Source organism: Girardinichthys multiradiatus, chromosome 20 (genome assembly GCF_021462225.1).
Source record: "Girardinichthys multiradiatus isolate DD_20200921_A chromosome 20, DD_fGirMul_XY1, whole genome shotgun sequence".
NCBI classification, from domain to species: Eukaryota; Metazoa; Chordata; class Actinopteri; order Cyprinodontiformes; family Goodeidae; genus Girardinichthys; species Girardinichthys multiradiatus.
In genome coordinates, this window is record NC_061812.1 from 21,631,540 (window position 1) to 21,652,112 (window position 20,573).

Sequence of the window (20,573 nt, forward strand, 5' to 3'; positions counted from 1 at the left end):
CACCTTTTGCTTTGATTACTGCTCCACACACTCTTGGCATTCTGTTGATGAGCTTCAAGAGATAGTCACCTGAAATGGTTTTCACTTCACATGTGTGCCCTGTCAGGTTTAATAAGTGGGATTTCAAGCCTTATAAATGGGGTTGGGACCATCAGTTGTGTTAGACCAGTGGAAATCTGTGCTTTGGTCTGATAAGTCCAAGTTTGAGATCTTTGGTTCCAACCACCGTGCCTTTGTGCGGCACAAAAGAGGTGAACGGATGGACTCTATATGCCTGGTTCCCACCGTGAAACATGGAGGAGGAGGTGTGATGGTGTGGGGGTGCTTTGCTGGTGACACTGTTGGGGATCTATTCAAAATTGAAGACATAGTGAACCAGCATGGCTACCACAGCATCTTGCAGCGGCATGCTATTCCATCCGGTTTGCGTTTAGTTGGACCATCATTTATTTTTCAACAGGACAATGACCCCAAACACACCTCCAGGCTGTGTAAGCGCTATTTGACCAAGAAGGAGAGTGATGGGGTGCTGCACCAGATGACCTGGCCTCCACAGTCACCGGACCTGAACCTAATCGAGATGGTTTGGGGTGAGCTGGACCGCAGAGTGAAGGCAAAAGGGCCAACAAGTGCTAAGCATCTCTGGGAACTCCTTCAAGACTGTTGGAAAACCATTTCAGGTGACGACCTCTTGAAGCTCATCAACAGAATGCCAAGAGTGTGCGGAGCAGTAATCAAAGCAAAAGGTGGCTACTTTGAAGAACCTAGAATATAAGACATATTTTCAGGTGTTTCACACTTTCTTGTTCAGTATATAATTCCTCATATGTTAATTCATAGTTTTGATGCCTTCAGTGTGAAGCTACAATATTCATAGTCATGAAAATAAACAAAACTCTTTGAATGAGAAGGTGTGTCCAAACATTTGGTTTGTACTGTACATTTCTCTCTGAACCTTTATATGTACATGGAAACTATACAATCTACACACCGAATGGCCTCAGATACAATATGTACCTTTCTTTCAAACTAAGTGAAATTTATGAGGATATTTTTGTGGAACAAGATAAACTAAATAAAGCAAGCTGTATATTTTATGTAATATAGTCATATAAGCAAGAACATGTTTATCCCCAGTACCTGCTTTTTTAACAGCTGACTACAGCTGGAAAAGTGACGGCGGTACCTTTTGTAGAGGACAAATAAAAAAATGCAGTCATAGTTATAGAGAAAAGTCAAGAATGGCATTTTATAAATTAGAATGTTAATGAAAAGCTAATTTATTTAGGAAATTCATTTCATAAAGTGAAACTTTTATATATTTAATACATACAGAGTAATCTTGCAAGTGTTTATTTTTCTTAAGCTAAGCTAAACTACATTTCTCAAAAGTTTGAATCTTATATAAGACAAATAAAAACAGTTTTTTAATTCAGAAATGTTATGTTATAATAAAATCATGGGAGTCTGCTGACTTCACAGTGGTCCAGCACAGATGGTAAGCCCCAAACACTCATTGCTAAAGAAGCTGGTAATTTTCCGTGCTGTATAAAAGTATAACAATGTCAAGTTGAGTGGAAGAAAAAAGTGTGATAGAAAATAATTTATAAGCAATAGGGATAACCAAGGCCTTGAGAGGATCGTGATGCAAAGCCCGTTCAAGAGTTTGTGGTAAGTCACTCCTGAATCAGAGACATCAGAAACGTTTCAGAAACGAAGGAAAAACAAGACTGAATTATTGATCAGTAGTCCAATGTCTTCTTATCAGATGAAAATAAGTCTTGAATTTCATTAGAAAAATTAAGGTTCCTGAGTCTGGAGGAAGAGTGGAGAGGCACATAATACAACTTGCCTGAGGTCCAGAGTGAAGTATACATAGTGAATGAGGATCTGGGGAGCCAAATCATTTTAGAGAGTTGGTCCATTGCTTTTTAACAAGTCAAAAGTCAGGACAGCAATCTACCAGGACATCTTTGAGCACTTCATGTTTTCCTCTGCTGAAAAACTTTAGGAAGATGCTGATTTCATTTTCTAGCAGCAGATGGTAGCTGCTCACACTCCCAAAACTACCAATACCTGCTGTAATGAGGATTGAGTCACTGTGCTTGATTGGCCAGTAAAGGCCTGAGGAAGTTGAGAGACATATCAGACCCAACACCTCAGCAAAGCCACAGGCTGATCGCCATCACTCGAAGCATTTATTGAGTAATTTATGGAAAACTAGCTCTGACCAAGCACATAAACTGGATAGTACACTGACATTTACTCAAATGTTTAGGTCGAATGTCTTTGTCTGGGACAAATAATTTTCAGTGTAAATATTTTCTAAGCCTCAATCATACAAATCAAATAATTAAAATGCATTACTTGTGTGTAATGAACATTTATAATAAAGAAGGTTTATATTTTGAATTACATTACAAATATAAATCATATTTTCAACAATGGTCTAATTTGTAGAGCTACATCTGTTTTGAATTTTCTTTATGAGAATACCTGCACTTTTTTTAGCTGAACAGCAAGCTCGTCGTCTTTCAAGCTGCAGTAAAATGTAATTTCTATCACATTCTTTACTTAAAAATTCCAGTGTAAAACTTTGCTTTCACCATTTTAGTGTATAAAAAGGTACTCAGCAGCGCCCAGACTAGACCAAAGATTATCTATTCAGTTTTGGGATGATATCTGTATGTAAGCTATGGGAAAATAAAATAAATTTTGCAATAACTACGCATGCAGACACATACATACAACATTTTCTTCCTTCGCTGCATAATTCGCGCTTTTGTTCGCGGATGTTAATTTTATTTGTGGGAGTGAAAGTTGTTTCTACACGGAATCCTTTGAGGAGAGCACAAACAATAAAGTTACGGTCTAAAAAGCTACATATCTTTTTTCTGATTTATATCGGTTTTAAACTGTTGTACTATTAAATGACCGAATATTTGCCAATGTTTATGTTATTATGAATTGTGGAAAATAAGTAAGTTCATCTTAAATAATACAACGTTATTAAGACAAAGTTAATTAGGTTATGGTAATTAGCATTCCTCAGTGACAGAGGAAAAAATTGCTGCGCACAAAGTTATAAAATAAATAAATAAATACTTTTAATAATTTTAATTATAGCAAATGATCCAAAGGAAAAGCGTATCTTCTATGCCACCATCAATAAACTACAGCCGAATAGATAGATAAATATGCAGTTGCATTGCCGCCACCTGCCGGTGGACACCAAGTAAAACAACTCTTAAGAATATTTCAAATATTTCTTGCATTCTTCATTCATGCTGTTGATTCAGCAGCAGTTCTGTTATGCCCAAGGATCCATCTTCGCTGAGTCACAGTTTCAGGTTTTGAAACAGAAAACTGTACGACATCATCTCTTTGGTATTAGTACTTTTTTTTAGATAAAAGTCTGGTTTCAGTGTGACACTCAACATCAGCTGCAGTTTTCCCTAACAGTTTTTTAGTAAGGGTCACCATGGATGTAAAAATTGAAATTTCAAAACGAAACAGAGAAAATGATTGTGCTCACAGAGATGTTCTATTGCCAAGCCCTGAGAGTTTCTATACAAAATGCTGATCTCATATCTTTCTGAAAGCAAACTACTTCTTAAAATGGGAAGCTTTGTGGTATACGACTTTTACATGAACACTGTGAAGCTGAAATAATTGTAGGCATTTTGAAGAAGTTCTCAAAACTGTTATTCTGTGTTATTTATAATTCTTTTATTTGGAGCAGCTTAATATAGCTGTTTGTGTTTTTCGGTGCCAGACACTGTCTCCTGTATATAGTTGTGTAAGACTTTGTGCCACAAGCCACACCTTTCCACGCCTTCTTCAACAAGTGGTGATTACAGTAAAGCCAGGCTCGAAAGTATAAGCAAGTTCACAGCAGTTATGGGGTTATAATCAACAGGGAAGCTCAAGTGTCAAACCATACAGAAACATGTTGGGAACAGCCTTTTTGCTTCTTAACGGACTGCTTATACTATTACTTCTTTGGACCACTCGCACAAGGTAAAGCTTTTTTGTTCACTTTTCCTCTTTTTTTCAAGATTCAACAACTATCAGTTTTAATCTGAAAGCAAAATAGATATTTTATATTCTCTTGTAAGCTTTTATTATTACAATTAACTAAAGTTGTTTAAATCTCATTATTTTCTGCATTTAAGAATAGTTCTATGTATGTTATAATATAAACACTGTAAAATAACAAAAACTCATCATACAGTCTTGCTTTCAAAGTTACTCTTAAATCTCAGCATTCTCATCTGTTTTTATCCAGTTGCTTGAAATATATATATTTTATTTTTTTTTTCACACAAAAAGCATTTCCTCTTATGTAAACCTGAAACCTGTTCGGTAAGATTTCTGAATGTGCAAAATGTAGATATGCAAACTACCACAGTGCACAAATTTGAATGAGTTTCCTTGCCCCTGACAGAAAGAAGAATGAGCCTCCTCTTGATAAGGGCTTCATCCCATGGCTCGGTCATGCTCTTGAGTTTAAAAAGGATGCTGCAAAGTTTTTGGCACGCATGAAAGACAAACATGGAGACATCTTTACAGTACATTTCTATAATTACTGAAATACCACAACACTAAGCATAAAAAAGCAATTCATTGAAAAGAAAGAATGTTTCAGGGCAAAAGCCCTAAAACATTGAGAATTTATTGAAAAACTAACAATTGTACATGGTCCTTGTATGTCTTTATAGGTCCATGTTGCTGGTTTGTATGTGACAGTGCTGTTGGACCCAAACTCCTTTCATAATGTGCTAAATGATGAGACTAACTGCTTTGACTTCACCCGTATCAGAGGCCAGGTTATAAAAAGGATCTTCAAGCTGCAGCTCCCATTTGACAATCCTACATCTGAAAGAAAATGGATGGAAGAGTAAGGCTTGACAATTTAAATTAATTAAAATAAACTAATATTTGAAACTTGTTTCAGAAAAAATCAAATTCTCAAATGATTTATTTTCAGACATTTCCAAGGTCTCAGTCTGGAGAGGCTGAACTCCTCCATGAGCGCTCACCTTACCAGTGTGATGCTCAATAGTCTGGAATGCTTCAACTCATCAGAGTGGAGAGAGGATGGACTGTTTGGGCTCTGTTACAGTCTTCTTTTCAGGTAAGACAATTCATGAAAAGACATGCATGATGTCACTGTTTATACTGTAGCAGAGTGACAGACGGGAAGTGTGTGTTTAAATTTGACTGGTTGCTGACAGGGCTGGATATCTTACATTGTTTGAGAGGAAGGATAATGTCGCTGCCGTCTACGAGGAGTTCCGCAGGTTTGACGATCTACTCACCAAACTGGCTCGAAGTTCACTGAAGCGAGGTAAGCTGTTCCACTGAAAATGGAAGTTGTATTTCTGACATCCACTAATTATAGTAGTTTCAGGGGTATAGATTTCAAGACATAAAAACCTGTGTTTACAGTCCTTTGCAAAAGTCTTCATACATTTTGTCACAGTGTAACTGCAAATCATGTATCGTGTTTTACTAGGACTTTGTGTGAGAGATCAACACAAACTTTAGTGTGTTTTTAAGTAGATGAAAAATAATACATAGTTTTTTTACATATTTTTAGATACAAATAAAAATCCGCAAGAGTGGCATGCTTTTGTATTTCGTCCCTTTTTACTCAGATACACCTAAAACAGAGCAACTAAATGCCTTCAGAAGCTGGCAGAGCAACTTTTAGTTGTGCGCACCTCAAATCTAGCCATTATGGCATGGAGAAAGTCAGTGTTGAAAGAAACCTCTAAGAAATCCTCTTTGCACTTTGTGATAAGCCATGTATGAAGACACAGCAAACATATAGAAAGTGCTCTGATCAGATTAAACAAAATATTTGGCTTTTTGTCCTAAACAAAAGGAAGAAAAATACTGACTGAGCTTGAGCTATTTTAGAAAGAGTGCACAAAAAATGACATCTCTTCATGAGTAAGGCTGTTGAAGACACAGCTTAAAGTATAGTGGTACATTAATAGAGAATTGTTCAATGGTGATGGTATTGATACATATTGTGATTATAATATAATTTGGTATAAATCCTCACTACCATCCTTAGTTGTCTGTTTCTCATTTGTACCTACAGCAATCCTTGTGATCTTTAGCATCTGGGCACTATTATCTGTCAGGTATTATGATGTTCTTTAGAGAGACTCCAACCAAAAGGCTGGATATCAAACGAATGCTTACTTATCACTAAAAAGACATCAATAAATTCCAATGAAGGATGTCTGCAAACTCCAAAAATTGATAGTGTGTTTGGAAAAGTTGCCTTTGTTAGTTAAACAATATTTCCACAGTTGCTTTGATGAGAGCATTATTAAATGCTGTGTTTACATTTACAAATATGATTAGAAGCAATTTAGCTGTTTTGTTGTGCTGCTAAATGTAACAGTATTACTGATGCAGCACATTTGATAATGGGTTGGCCTTATTTTTAGAGCAGCACCTGTTTTTGTGAGGCTCTGACAGAATGCAGTGATAGATGTATTGCCAAAAGAAATGTGATGACCTTTAAAATACTTCTAATTGTCATTTTTACCATATTCACAATAAAGGTAAGTAAGTAAGTAAGTAAAAGTTTATTTATATAGCGCCTTTCACAGACATTAAATGTCACATGGTGCTTTACAGAAGTGCACAATTATACATTAAGATAAAACAATAAAGGCACAAAAAATGTAATAAAACCATCACTATGAGGGTAGTGGTAAATATAATAGTCACAAGCATATAGTAGCATAACTACATCCTGGAACTGTTGAAAACACAAAATATATTTAGATTTGAAATCCATATGTCCCTGCCCTTACTTCTGAAACTTAGAATATATTAGCCAACAGTAATTTTGTTCCAAACAGTCCATTGTGATATTATGATTGTTCCCACTGATACTACAATAATGATGTTTTCACAATATACTGTGCAGACCTTCCCTGAAGGATTTGCAGCTGTAACTGCAACAAAAGATAACTCAAGGGCACTGAATACATAAGTGCACTCCACACTTAAAAAAATGTAAAACCATGTATTATTCTCCTTCCAGTTCATTATTATGTGCTACTCCTGTCACATAAAATCCCCCCCCAAAAAAACATTGATTGCAGTGAAAACCTTTGCAAGGCACTGTTTTGTGCTCATCAACAGCCCTTTGTCAGTTACACTTACCTCACTGTGGGTTACCCTGGGTTATATATCCATCTATATTTAATAACAGAGGAAAAGAACGTGGTCACCACATCCCAGGAGCGACTGTGGAACCTGCTTTCCCTACGCTGTGTGAACAAAGAGTCTGAGCCTAATTCTTGGCAGCAGAGCTACGCTGAGTTCCTGCAGAACCAGGGGGTGGAGGCAGACATGCAGAAAAAAGCTCAGCTGCTACAGCTGTGGACCACACAGGTGGGAGCTCTTTTTATTTTCCTTTTCTCTATTGCAAATTGAAAACATTATAAACACACTGACACACACACACACACACACACCCTTATTAGGCACAACGGGGACACTGTTATTGAAACTCACAGTTGGCCTGCTAACAGTGCAACACTAAGAGGAACTGGATTCCTTTCTGTCAAATTACTCAAAGGGACCTGCCTCAACCTGTAACATGGAGAGAACATTTTAATTTTTATTTGGAAGTTTTGATCATGTGGATCAATTTCAACGTCATGTTAACTGTCTTAAGGTTAAATAAACACTTGTGCAAACGGCAGTTTATGGGAGAAATGTATTAGTCAGCGCTGAAGTTGCTTCCTCTCTTATGTACGTCACATAGTCATAGTTTTGTGCACTTATAATGTCAAGTAAAACTATTAGTCATAAGGTCTCTGCAGTTCATAGTGCTCTTCATAGTTGTATTTAACCTTTGTGCATGGCACTAATGCTCTTTAAATACAACAAGAACTCACTGTATCTAAGTTACATTATTTTCCTTGTGCACAGCCTTATTTAAGATTAATATTTACCGTGACTCTGCCCACGAAGCACTGTCGAAACAGTGTTTACATAATAACCTGGGAATATGTGTGTGTGAGATACTGATACAGGTCTGAATACTATATAGTTGATAACCACCCCAGACAAGTCCATCGCAACATGGTGTTGTTTCTCAGTAATGCCAGGTGGGGGAGAAAGCGAGCCATTTAGAGTGTTTAGTGTTTATCAGTTTTATCTGTAGTATTTTACTCCTTTGTTAACCTGTCGTTCTTACTGCAACAGACTCAGCTTTTCTGGAGACATGTTGACACTTCCAAATACATTTTTGCATTATCATGTCAGCTGTGGTATAAGAGCACACATTCTCCGTTCTAAATTGAAACTGGAGCAGCACTGCAGAGAACAGAGGGATTAGATTTTAGGTTGGTGAGAGGTGCCACAGGGATTGTGGCTTTTATGTATGCCATAGGCATATTATGTTTTTCTGGGCAAAGTGTAATGCTAACATTTTACTCTTCCCACCTACATCACTATGAGTCCTGCACAACCTATACGTTTTAATGAGCTTTCCATTCACAAAATTGTCCGTTTTATTGACTGAAACCTCTACATAACCTTAAATACATGCAATAGTTGTTTTTATTGCTAGAAAAACAGTGGTTTAATCCTTAGTGGATTAAATCACACAGGTTGTGATAATATTGAATGGTTTACAAATCTTATCAGTTATAAATATATTGTTGGGGAGTCTAATTAACTTACTTTGTATATTGGTAAGAAATTGGGTACTGGAGCAGCTCCAGGCCAAGGCATGAGCAAACTAAGCTGCGGCCTTGGGTCAATAGTCAAGATAGTTGTTTAAAAGTCTCTGAAAATCAAACTTCAAATAATTTCAGTTTCTTTAAAAATTACATTTATTTAAAGGAATAGTTCCAACTTTTTAAACTTAGGTTCTGCAAAGCTATTATCAGTAATAGTGCCCTACCCCCCAGTAGAGGGATACTGTATCTTGTGAGTTTAGAGAAAATTGAGTACTCAACAGGGTAGAAAGCAGCTAGGCAAATTGACTCACAGCTTTCCTCATTTTGGCTATTTAAAACCACTCAAAATGAAAATGTTAATGTCCTTGTGACTTGATGTTAGTGTATATTACAGGTCTATACATTTAGAGGAGACTGGAGTTAGTTTGTTGCTGTTTTCTCAGTCAAACTGTCTTTCTTGCCAGCTGGATCATCCAGCACACTCAGCTGATTAGGAGTCCACCTGGAGTTTTCAAAACAACTAAGGCTGGAAAAACACAGGAACGTGATGCTACATAAATGACAGCCTGCTGTAAAATCCAAAGCTTAACTCCACTCTTGGTGGGCTTAAAGCAGACTAATGAGTTGCAGCTGATCAGATGGATGGATAAGTGTAACTCTGGCACAGTTCAGCTTAGACAATAACAACAAATTTAACAGTTAACAGTCACTTGTGAAAGTGAAGACCTTTTCTTTCAGCTAATATACTGTACGCCCCACATATATAAAGACTTTCAATTTTACTGATTTTAAATGTTAAAAAACCCAAAACATTGGGTCTGTCTGATTAACTGTTAGCCTTACACCACTTTGAGGGCTTACTTACATTTTTTACAAACTCACAGCAATATGAGATTTGTTAAAAATCACATACAAATCTAAACTACCATTTTAAATATTAAGTATGGAAACTGTACTTCAGATAATGCATGACCCAGTGTGAGATACTCATGGTATATGATAACCTTGAATAACAATAGTCCTGTTTTGTGTTTTCTGGGTGTTTACAGACAAATTTAAATTACATACATGTATGACATGATCTTATTGTTTTTATTTAAATCAGACAGACAAATATTTTTTATGCTGCTAAAATGGTTTAACATATAGTTTAGAATCAGCTGTATTTATCAAGTTTGTGCAGACAAACAAGGAATTTGACTTTGGGGCTGCTTGGCTCTCACTGAAGACATTTTAAATATGAATATACAGGGGTTGGACAAAGAAACTGAAACACCTGGTTTTAGACCACAATAATTTATTAGTATGGTGTAGGGCCTCCTTTTGCGGCCAATACAGAGTCAATTTGTCTTGTGAATGACATATACAAGTCCTGCACAGTGGTCAGAGGGATTTTAAGCCATTCTTCTTGCAGGATAGTGGACAGGTCACTACGTGATACTGGTGGAGGAAAACGTTTCCTGACTCGCTCCTCCAAAACAACCCAAAGTGGCTCAATAATATTTAGATCTGGTGACTGTGCAGGCCATGGGAGATGTTCAACTTCACTTTCATGTTTATCAAACCAATCTTTCACCAGTCTTGCTGTGTGTATTGGTGCATTGTCATCCTGATACACGGCACCACCTTCAGGATACAATGTTTGAACCATTGGATGCACATGGTCCTCAAGAATGGTTCAATAGTCCTTGGCAGTGATGCGCCCATCTAGCACAAGTATTGGGCCAAGGGAATGCCATGATATGGCAGCCCAAACCATCACTGATCCACCCCCATGCTTCACTCTGGGCATGCAACAGTCTGGGTGGTACGCTTCTTTGGGGCTTCTCCACACCGTAACTCTCCTGGATGTGGGGAAAACCGTAAAGGTGGACTCATCAGAGAACAATACATGTTTCACATTGTCCACAGCCCAAGATTTGCGCTCCTTGCACCATTGAAACTGACGTTTGGCATTGGCATGAGTGACCAAAGGTTTGGCTATAGCAGCCCGGCCGTGTATATTGACCCTGTGGAGCTCCCGACGGACAGTTCTGGTGGAAACAGGAGAGTTGAGGTGCACATTTAATTCTGTCGTGATTTGGGCAGCCGTGGTTTTATGTTTTTTGGATACAATCCGGGTTAGCACCCGAACATCCCTTTCAGACAGCTTCCTCTTGCATCCACAGTTAATCCTGTTGGATGTGGTTCGTCCTTCTTGGTGGTATGCTGACTTTACCCTGGATACCGTGGCTCTTGATACATCACAAAGACTTGCTGTCTTGGTCACAGATGCGCCAGCAAGACGTGCACCAACAATTTGTCTTCTTTTGAACTCTGGTATGTCACCCATAATGTTGTGTACATTTCAATATTTTGAGCAAAACTGTGCTCTTATCCTGCTAATTGAACCTTCACACTCTGCTCTTACTGGTGCAATGTGCAATCAATGAAGACTGGCTACCAGGCTGGTCCAATTTAGCCATGAAACCTCCCACACTAAAATGACAGGTGTTTCAGTTTCATTGTCCAACCCCTGTATGTGAAGGGTTTTTTGCTTGTTTTCTTACAAATATGTATATATACAGTATTTTTACAAAAAAGAAAGACATGACTGAATTAGTGCTAATATATGATATCAATCTGACCACTCTGACTGTTATGTGTTCACTGGAGAGACAGCCTGCCTGTGGGTGGCTGATTTTTGCAAATAGCGCTCTTTGGTGCTGACCTAAAGGTAAAAGTCTAAACAGTTTCTGTAAAGTATGTGTAGGGTCTACAGATATGTTAGCTGCCCTTTCACTGACCCTAGACCTGTACAAGTTCTGAAAGGAGAGAAGGTCAGCCCTGATTATCCTCTCTGCAGACTTTATAATATTTATAGTTTAGACCTGTCCTATTTTGTGGATGAGCCAAACCACACAGTGATGGACAAACACAGGAGATAGTGAACAATGACAGTTTAGAAGATGACCAGCAGCTCTGGTTTTACTTCTTGAGCCAGCTCCAGAGAAAGGGTATTTCCTAGGATCCAGAAGTGACCCACAGTGGACACTGTTGTTGAGCATGGTAAGGGGAGGCAGTGTGGGGGGTGTTTTCTGACAATCCACGATCCTCTCGAACTGTCTTGAGCGAGTTAAGCTCTTGGTGGTTCTGACTGCATCAGTGGACTGGCTAATCCACTTCCTGTCTATATGTAGACTCGTCACTGTCCTAAATCTGGCCAATAACAGTGGTGTCATCTGCAAAGATTAGGAGTTTCACAGATTGGTCTGCTGAGCTGCTGCCATTATTACGGTTACAATTATGCTATTTATGGCATTCATGTTTTCTGACATTTCATATTCATAAAGAGACTATAAAAAGAATATGAACAACCTACTAAAAATAGTGGTAGTGTAGTACTAATAGCTTTGTCGTACTGCTCATATTAATCAGGACATCGGTTTGAGGAAAACCTACAGTCTGCAGCGTGATGGCTGCCGATCACGCTGCAGTTTTAAACTGATACAAGTAACCGGCCCAAGCCTAGTCTAGACATGATTACTAGTCCAAATGTGTAAGTCCGAAAATAACTTCATTTCCCCAATTTAATTACTGCTTTTAATTTAAGAAACAATTGTAAATGAATAAAATCAGGTTAATTATGTTATTAACCCCTTACCCCAGAATTGTTTTACAATCATATAAATGTGTTTTTGCTGTTAATGAATCAATTTAAATATAGCAAACATAGTAGACATTTAAGTATTTAGGGTGCAAATAAGCCACATGCATGCATAATTGGGCATAGCTTTGACCACAAGGTGACAACAAAGTTCCCCGGTATGATCCATATTATGTGTTGAATTTGCATCAACGGGCAATAATGGTATACATATACCAGCTAGACTGCGTGGGGGTTTGAGGCAAATGTGCAACAATTCTTAAGTCAATTTGATTGTCTGCTTACTGGTAAGCCATGACATTTAGGGGTAGTAAATGTATAAAATGCACAAAAAAAGCAAGCTTGAACATTTTAAAAGATATATTATTAGCGCTGTTGTGGCTTGTAGTTAATTGGCTTAACTGGAAATAGGGCTGTGAATGAACTTGATTTGACCCCATGAAAAATTTGGACTAGAGCTTCTTTGGCTAAAAACTGAATTTTACCTTAAAAAGTTATCATCTAACATTTCTGAATAAAAAATCTGATTCTTTGTTAGTAGCCAGACCCATATCAGTATCTGATACTTATTTGTTTTATTATTATTTGTTTCTAATATTTTATTTTACTATTACATTATATTTTATTTTTTATTTAAAGTCATTCAAAGAGCAGAAAGACAATGGGTTGTAACTCTTGTCACTTTTGGGGCAATTGCCCTGCTGTCAGTGGAGAGCTGACCTGAGATGTGCAGAGGTAAAAATAACAGCTCCCTTGACCCTCAGCAATTACTGTCTGACAGTGCTCAGGTGCCTCTCTCTGTGGATCTGACAGCAGTTTCTACAAAGTGCAGACTCATTTACTGGCTTCTTCTCACATCAGTCATATTCAGTCAGCAACACTTCAGAAAACATTCAGGTTATTTTACTAGATGCTGAAGTTATAGTCTGTGTTTGGTGTTTATTCCTATTAGTGCAATGCTGGTCCAGCTGCCTTCTGGGTCCTCGGCTTCCTGCTCACTCACCCCGAGGCCATGGAGGCTGTTAAGTCAGAGATCAGACGCCTTCCTTCCCTCCAGGATACTTCCCTGCAGCGACATCCATGGAACCTGCTGGAGGCAATGAGCACACCTGTGTTTGGTACATAACAGCTGCTTTGCTGGGTTTTATACTATCTAATTGAACTCTTCTACCCTTGGTATCACCTAACTGAGATGGACACAACAGTTCTTTGACTTGTTTGAAATATGCACGTGTACTCTGAAATCATTTAAATCAGAATGGCCTTTTTTCTATCTTCTTATCGTCGTAAATGTTTGTGACTCTCTGGAAACCGCCTAAAGGCTCTTGTTGATTTAACCGGTGATGACAGCCCTCTGACATCATCCTCTTTCCTGTCCTTTCCACTCTGCAGATAGCGTTTTGAGTGAGACCTTACGGCTCACCGCTGCAGTAATGATCAGAAGAGAAGTAGTTCAAGACAAGATCCTTCGGATGGCCAATGGGAAGGAGTACCACCTCAGACGTGGGGACAGAATGTTTCTGTTTCCTTTTCTCAGCCCTCAGATGGATCCACAGATTCATGAAGAACCAGAGGTACTTAACACACAGACCTTACAGTTAAAGAGCTTCATATTGGTATGATGCAGTTTAACGCACCACACAATGTTAAGGAAATAAGATAAACATTGGTTTATTTAGACAGGTTTACTACAGTCATGCAAAAGTATTCTTACATGTTAAAACGTTTTCAGATTTCCTCATGTTACAATCATAACATTTTTTCCCATTCTGTCCCAAAACAAAGTGGAAAGAAAACAATACAAGGTTTTATTTTTTTAATAATCTCTGAACAACTTGTAGCATATGATTGTATTTTGACCCCTTTACTCTGATATAACTAAATAACTTCCTTAAAAAACACTCATCCCCAGAAGTCTCCTATTTAGTGAATAGAGTCAACCTATGTGTAGTTTTATCTTAGTATTAATCCAGCTGTACTGTGAAGGCCTAAGAGGTTTGTTACTGAACATTTGTGGACAAACAGCATCACAAAGCTCAAGGAAGATAGCAGACATTCAAGGATTAAGTTGCAGATAGGTTTAAAGCAGAAATCTGTTATAAAACAATACCCCAACCTTTAAATGTCTCATGGAGCACTGCCCAGTTTATCATCCAAAAATAGGAAAAGTGGTACAGCTGCAGCCCTACCAAGACATGGCTGTCCACCTAAACTGAAAGGTTGGGTAAGTAGAGTATTAAACAGAGAATCAGCAGAGAGGGCCTTGGCCACTCTGGAGGAGCTCCAGAGATCCACAGCTCAGGTGGAAAAATCTGTTGACAGGTCAACTATTAGTTAGAGATTTTACAAGTCTGGCCTTTATATAAGAGTTGCAAAGAGAAAGCCATTTTTGAAAGAAATACATAAGCTATCCTGTTTGCAGTTTGCCACAAGCCATGTAGGAGACACTGCAAACCTGTAGAAGAAAGTACTCTGATCAGATTAGACACATTTTTTGCCTACATGCAAAATATGTGTGGAGAAAAACTAACTCTGCATATTAGCCTAGACACACCATCCCCATGGTGGAACATGGTGGTGGGAAAATCATTCTGTGGGATGCTTTTCTACAGCAGGGACATGGAAGCTGGTTGAATTCAAGGGAACAGAGATGGAGATAAATACAAGGCAATATGGAAGAAAACCTGCTTGATGTTGCTAAAGACTTGAGCCTGGGGTGGAGATTCACCTTGCTGTAGGACAATGACTCTAAACATACAGGCAGAGCAACAAGATGGTCTAGATGAATGATCTATCAATGATGAATGGTCTGGTATGGTCATGAATTGAATGAAGCATTTAATGTGTGAAATGGCCCAGTTATAATGTGCAAAAATTTAATCTCTAAATGTACAAACCTGGCAGAGACATATCCCATAAGACCTCCAGTGGTAACTCTATCAGAAATGAACATGTCCAGGAAAAACTTGGGCCCCTAATAGGAGATAGTTGTAAAATCTCTGTGCTTTTACGTGACAGAAAGAACAAAGCCAAAACAATAAGAGACAGTAATAAACAATCAAACTTAAAAGGCATAAACTGTCAGGTACAACCAGACACAGAGTTAATATCAGCAACTAAGTCATATAAACTGACGTTATTGAACATTAGATCTCTGTCAGGAAAATCATTTTTAATCAATGACTTCATTACTGACCACGATCTTGATGTTAGGTTTTTAACAGAAACATGGTTACATGAATTTAATGAAGCTCCCATTCTGATAGAGTCGACGACGCCGAACTACAGTTTTCTTTGTGAGAGCAGACCGCAAAGAAAAGGTGGAGGGGTGGCCACTTTGTTTAAAGATTTACTAACGTGTAAAAAAAGTATTTCTGGGCAAATTTGACTCTTGAATATTTCGCTCTCCAGGTAACGAGCCCGGTCCGAACAATGTTCTTGAATATTTACAGGCCTCCTAAGTCCAAAACAAACTTTATCAGTGATTTTAATGAGCTTTAATCTGTGATATGTGTTGATTATGACTGTTTAATTATTGTTGGAGACTTCAGCATTCATATGGACAATCCTGAAGACAGAGGTGCAATAGATCTATGTGACACTCTTAGAAATTTTGGTTTGACTCAACATGTTAAACAGCAAATGCACAAACAGGGACATATTTTGGACTTGATCATAACTAAGGGTCTAAACATTTCCAAGGTGTCTGTAACTGATGTTGCTCTATCCGTCCACTTTTCTGTTATTTTTGAAAGCATCATCTGCAATGACTCAGTTTGCCAAAGAGAAATGATAAGAAAACGCATCTTTAAGGACGGTGCTGCTGAAACCTTTAACCAGATTTACTCTTCTTCCTCCACTTTGCCCTATAACACTGTAGATGAGCTGGTAGATAACTTTCACTCTAAAATCTCGGACATCATTGATTCAATTGCTCCAATTAAAGTGAAAGTCGTTTCTGGGAAGAAAATGTCTCCATGGAGAAGTGCTCCACCAGTCAGAAGTGAAAAAAGGGAGTGTCAAAAAGCTGAACGCAGGTGGTGAAAGACTGGACTCCAGGTTCACTATATTATCTATAAAGAGAGACTCTACAGATATAACTTACATTGAAAAATGCAAGGGAATCTTTCTTTTCTGAGATCATCAGCAAAAACATTAACAATGCTCGTGCATTATTTGCCACGGTCGACAGGTTAACAAACCCTCCTGTAACTGTAGCATCTGAACTCCACCCTACCAGGGCCTGCAATGAATTTGCTAACTTCTTCACTGAAAAAACCCAAAAGATCAGAGAGGCAGTCAGCCCATCCACATCAACTCCAGTACCAATGTTGTCTCCAACTAGAACTGATTTTGACAAAATTTCCCAATTTCACCAAATAAACTATAAAAACTTAGAAGAAATTGTACAGCAACTAAGCTCTTCTTCCTGCTGTCTCAATCTTTTACCCACAGCTTTCCTTAAGAAAGTGTTGCCTGTAAAAACATCTGATTTAACACAAATAATAAACACGTCCCTTTTGTCAGGTGTTTTCCCCCAGGCCCTAAAAACAGCAATTATCAAACCTCTATTGAAAAAGAGAAACTTGGACAAGCTGCTACTACAGAACTACAGGCCTATATCAAACCTCCCCTTCATCAGAAAGATTATTGAAAAAGTTGTGTTTCAACAGTTAAACAACTTCCTAACAATGACCAACTGCTTCGATGTCTTCCAGTCAGGCTTGCTGCTCACCACAGTACAGAGACTGCTCTTGTCAAGGTGTTCAATGACATCCGTATAAATGCAGACTGTGGAAGAACCACAGTGCTGGTATTATTGGACCTTAGTGCAACATTCGACACTGTTGATCACTCCATTTTATTAGAGCGCCTGGAAAACTGGGTCGGCCTTTCTGGTACAGCACTCAACTGGTTTAAATCCTACTTGAACGACACTGATTTTTTTGTGTCAGTAGGTAACTTTACATCAGAGACCACAAACATCACGTATGGCGTTCCCCAAGGGTCCATCTTAGTGCCCCTTCTATTCAATATCTATATGCTACCCCTAACTCAGATTTTAATAAACAACGTAAGTTATCATAACTATGCAGACGACACACAGGTACACGTTACGATGTCACCAGGTGACCATGAACCCATTCAAGCGCTGGGTAAATGCTTAGAAGAAATCAATGCATGGATGGGCTTAAATTTTCTTCAGCTGAATCAAAACAAAACTGAAGTAATAATCTTTGGACCAAAGGAAGAGCGTTTAAAAGTTAGCACACAGCTTCAGTTAATACAGCTAGAAACCACCAGTCAGGCTCGAAACCTGGGTGTAGTGATGGACTCAGACCTGAACCTTCAGAGGCACATAAAGACAATAACAAGGTTGGCCTTCTATCACCTAAAGAACATCTCCAGGATTAAAGGACTAATGTCTCAGCAGGACCTTGAAAAACTAATTCATGCGTTCATCTTTAGTAGAATTGATTACTGCAACGGTGTCTTCATAGGTCTGTCTAAAAAGTCGATCAGACAGCTGCAGTTGATCCAGAACGTTGCTGCCCGCGTCCTCACTAGAACTAAGAAAGTGGAGTACATCACCCCGGTTCTAAAGTCCCTACACTGGCTCCCTGTAGCTCAGAGAATAGACTTTAAAATACTTCTGTTAGTCTATAAATCACTGAATGGCTTAGCACCAAAATACATGACAGACTTGTTGTCAGTGTATCAACCACCCAGACCTCTCAGGTCATGTGGCTCAAATCTACTCCTCATACCCAGAACCAGAATCAAACATGGAGAAGCAGCTTTTAGGTTCTTATGCTACACTAATCTGGAATAAGCTACCAGAAATCTGTAAAAGCACCAAAACCCTAAGTTTATTTAAATCAAGATTAAAAACGTATTTGTTTAGAGTGGCCTTTGACTGTGCCATCTAAACATTATTAGTTAAGTCTTCAGTCCAATTTTCCTTTCATTTTCTTATCCATCATTCTATTCTCTTCATTTTTTTAATTACCTCTGTTGTTTGATTTTCTGTATCATTGTAATGTTTTTCCTTATGTACAGTGCCTTGAGTGCCTTGTTGCTGAAAAGCGCTATAAAATAAACTTGACTTGACTTGACTCCAGCTGTAATTGGAGCAAAAGGTGGTTTTACAATGCACCGACTCAAGGCAGCTGAATACAAATGCATGTCCCACTTTTCAAATTTTTATTTTGAACTATTTTGGAAAATGTGTTTTGCTTCTTTCTACTTCACAAATATGGACCACTTTATCTTGATCTATCACATAAAATCTTAATAAACTACAAATATGTGGCTGTAATGTTAGAATTTGTAAAAAAGGTATCAATATTTTGCAAAGCACAGTATGACAACATGCCATTAATACTTAGAAATTGACTGACTAACGAGCAGTAAACTAAGATAATTTATCTTTAACTCTGTTCTCAGTGGTCAATTATCATATGTAAACATTATTTGTACCAGGTGGTATGGAGGAGTAAACATGTAATAGGTCTCTTTGCATCTCATAATTCATGAACATCTGTTTCATTCTCATCTCTCTTGACAGATGTTCAAGTATAATCGCTTCCTAAATGAAGATAAAACAGTCAAAAAAGAATTTTACAAGGATGGGACTAGGCTGGAGTACTACACCATGCCTTGGGGCGCAGGAAAGAACATCTGCATTGGGAAAGAGTTTGCTGTCACAGCCATTAAACAGTAAGTGTACAGATCCACAGCCTTTCAATGTCATCCTTAATCTTATTTTTTGAAAGACGATGCATTTATGATCAAAGAGTTTCATCCCAAACAGCAAACCAGCAAAAATCATATTTGATTAATCTTTCTTGTTATAGTTTCAGCTATGTTTTCATGTTAGTATTTGCAAATACTCAACAATGAGCTAAAATTAATAATATAGCAGAGCAGACAGCTGAAAGACCATATTTATATCAGAGAAAGGTTAAAGATCACTTCATGTGATCAACAAGATGAAAGAGTATTTGCTTTGCATATAGTTGTTTTCATAAAGCTTGTTATGCAACCATGTGTATACATATATGTAACATTCCCCCTACAGATTTCTGTTCCTGTTTTTGACCTATTTTGATCTGGAGCTGTGCAACCCCGACGCTAAACTTCCACCAGTTAATCCCAGTCGCTTTGGCTTCGGGATGGTCCACCCAGACGGAGATCTGCGGGTCAGATTCAGACTCAAGAGGACACAACATGAAATGTGACATGTTGAAGGACTTTGCAATATCTTGATTGAGTAACTCTGTTTTTGACTAAATGTAGTATTGCACTATTTATTTAGTTTTATTCCTAATCAGCTTGCCAGTAAACTTTGTTGTGTGTTAAACAATGTTTGTAATAAATGAAAGCCAACTCAACCTTTGTACCTTTTTTTCCAAACAGCAAGTTATGACTCTACAGTGAGGTGGTAGAAACGCTGCTGTCCAGCTGAAACATAAAATATTATTGAGTGCCAGCAACAACTACGGTACATCAATTTATTTGTGTTGATGTCATCTTACGCTTGCCAACTGAGGTCACAACCCAATTGGCGTGTTCTCGTTGCAAGCAAGAAAACCGATGGCTTTGCAAATTCTCCTGGTGCTAACTACATGTGCAGGTCAACACAAGGTGATAGCGATGTATTTATCTGGGTTCTTTACCTTAAAACACTAACGGAACATATCATCAAATAGATATTCAACCAGTTTCACTGCTTTATTGAGACCTTCAGGTGTGCTAAAAAAAAAAAAGCATATACTTATGACTTTCACTACAATATAATATGTGCAGCAGCCATGTTGGGTACTGAACTCAAGGCCGGTCTGAGACCTCCAACTTTCTGGTCGGAATTCTGACTTGTGAGTGTTCTTATAGTTTTCCCAATGGGAACTCTGGAAAAAACTGACCAAATACAATTACAACTGTAAAACTGACAAAACAATGCACCATTACACCATTGCAACCTACTATGTCCATCCATCCTTTTGTTTTTTATACCTATTTAATACATTCAGATTCCAAGGTGGGCTGGTGCTGATCTCCAAAGGTCAGTTGATATTAGGGTGGGTACAGCGTGGACAAGTTGCCAGTCTATCATAGGTAACCATTCATTTAGGTTAATGTGACTCATTAACCCAACATGGATGGTTTTGGACTTTGGGAGAAAACCAAACTGCTTGAAAAGA

At 38.1% G+C, this 20,573-nt stretch overlaps 1 protein-coding gene across 1 annotated transcript; it reads left to right on the forward strand.

Annotated features, from left to right (window-relative positions):
• The first annotated feature begins 3,818 nt into the window (after positions 1 to 3,818).
• Positions 3,819 to 19,763, forward strand: ptgis (prostaglandin I2 (prostacyclin) synthase). The gene is made up of 10 exons (XM_047348242.1): positions 3,819 to 4,020; positions 4,448 to 4,571; positions 4,722 to 4,900; positions 4,991 to 5,137; positions 5,238 to 5,350; positions 7,244 to 7,425; positions 13,322 to 13,487; positions 13,762 to 13,943; positions 18,938 to 19,089; positions 19,451 to 19,763. Exons 1-10 carry the CDS (start codon positions 3,950 to 3,952, stop codon positions 19,608 to 19,610), a joined length of 1,476 nt encoding a protein of 491 aa, XP_047204198.1. The 5' UTR covers positions 3,819 to 3,949; the 3' UTR covers positions 19,611 to 19,763.
• The last annotated feature ends 810 nt before the right edge of the window (positions 19,764 to 20,573 follow it).

Excerpts from the sequence above, each read along its gene's own strand:
- ptgis (XM_047348242.1), top strand. The coding sequence starts at position 3,950 with ATGTTGGGAACAGCCTTTTTGCTTCTTAACGGACTGCTTATACTATTA. Across the intron at positions 5,138-5,237 it reads TGTTACAGTCTTCTTTTCAG|GGCTGGATATCTTACATTGT; the intron begins GTAAGACAATTC and ends GGTTGCTGACAG. Across the intron at positions 13,488-13,761 it reads AATGAGCACACCTGTGTTTG|ATAGCGTTTTGAGTGAGACC; the intron begins GTACATAACAGC and ends TCCACTCTGCAG.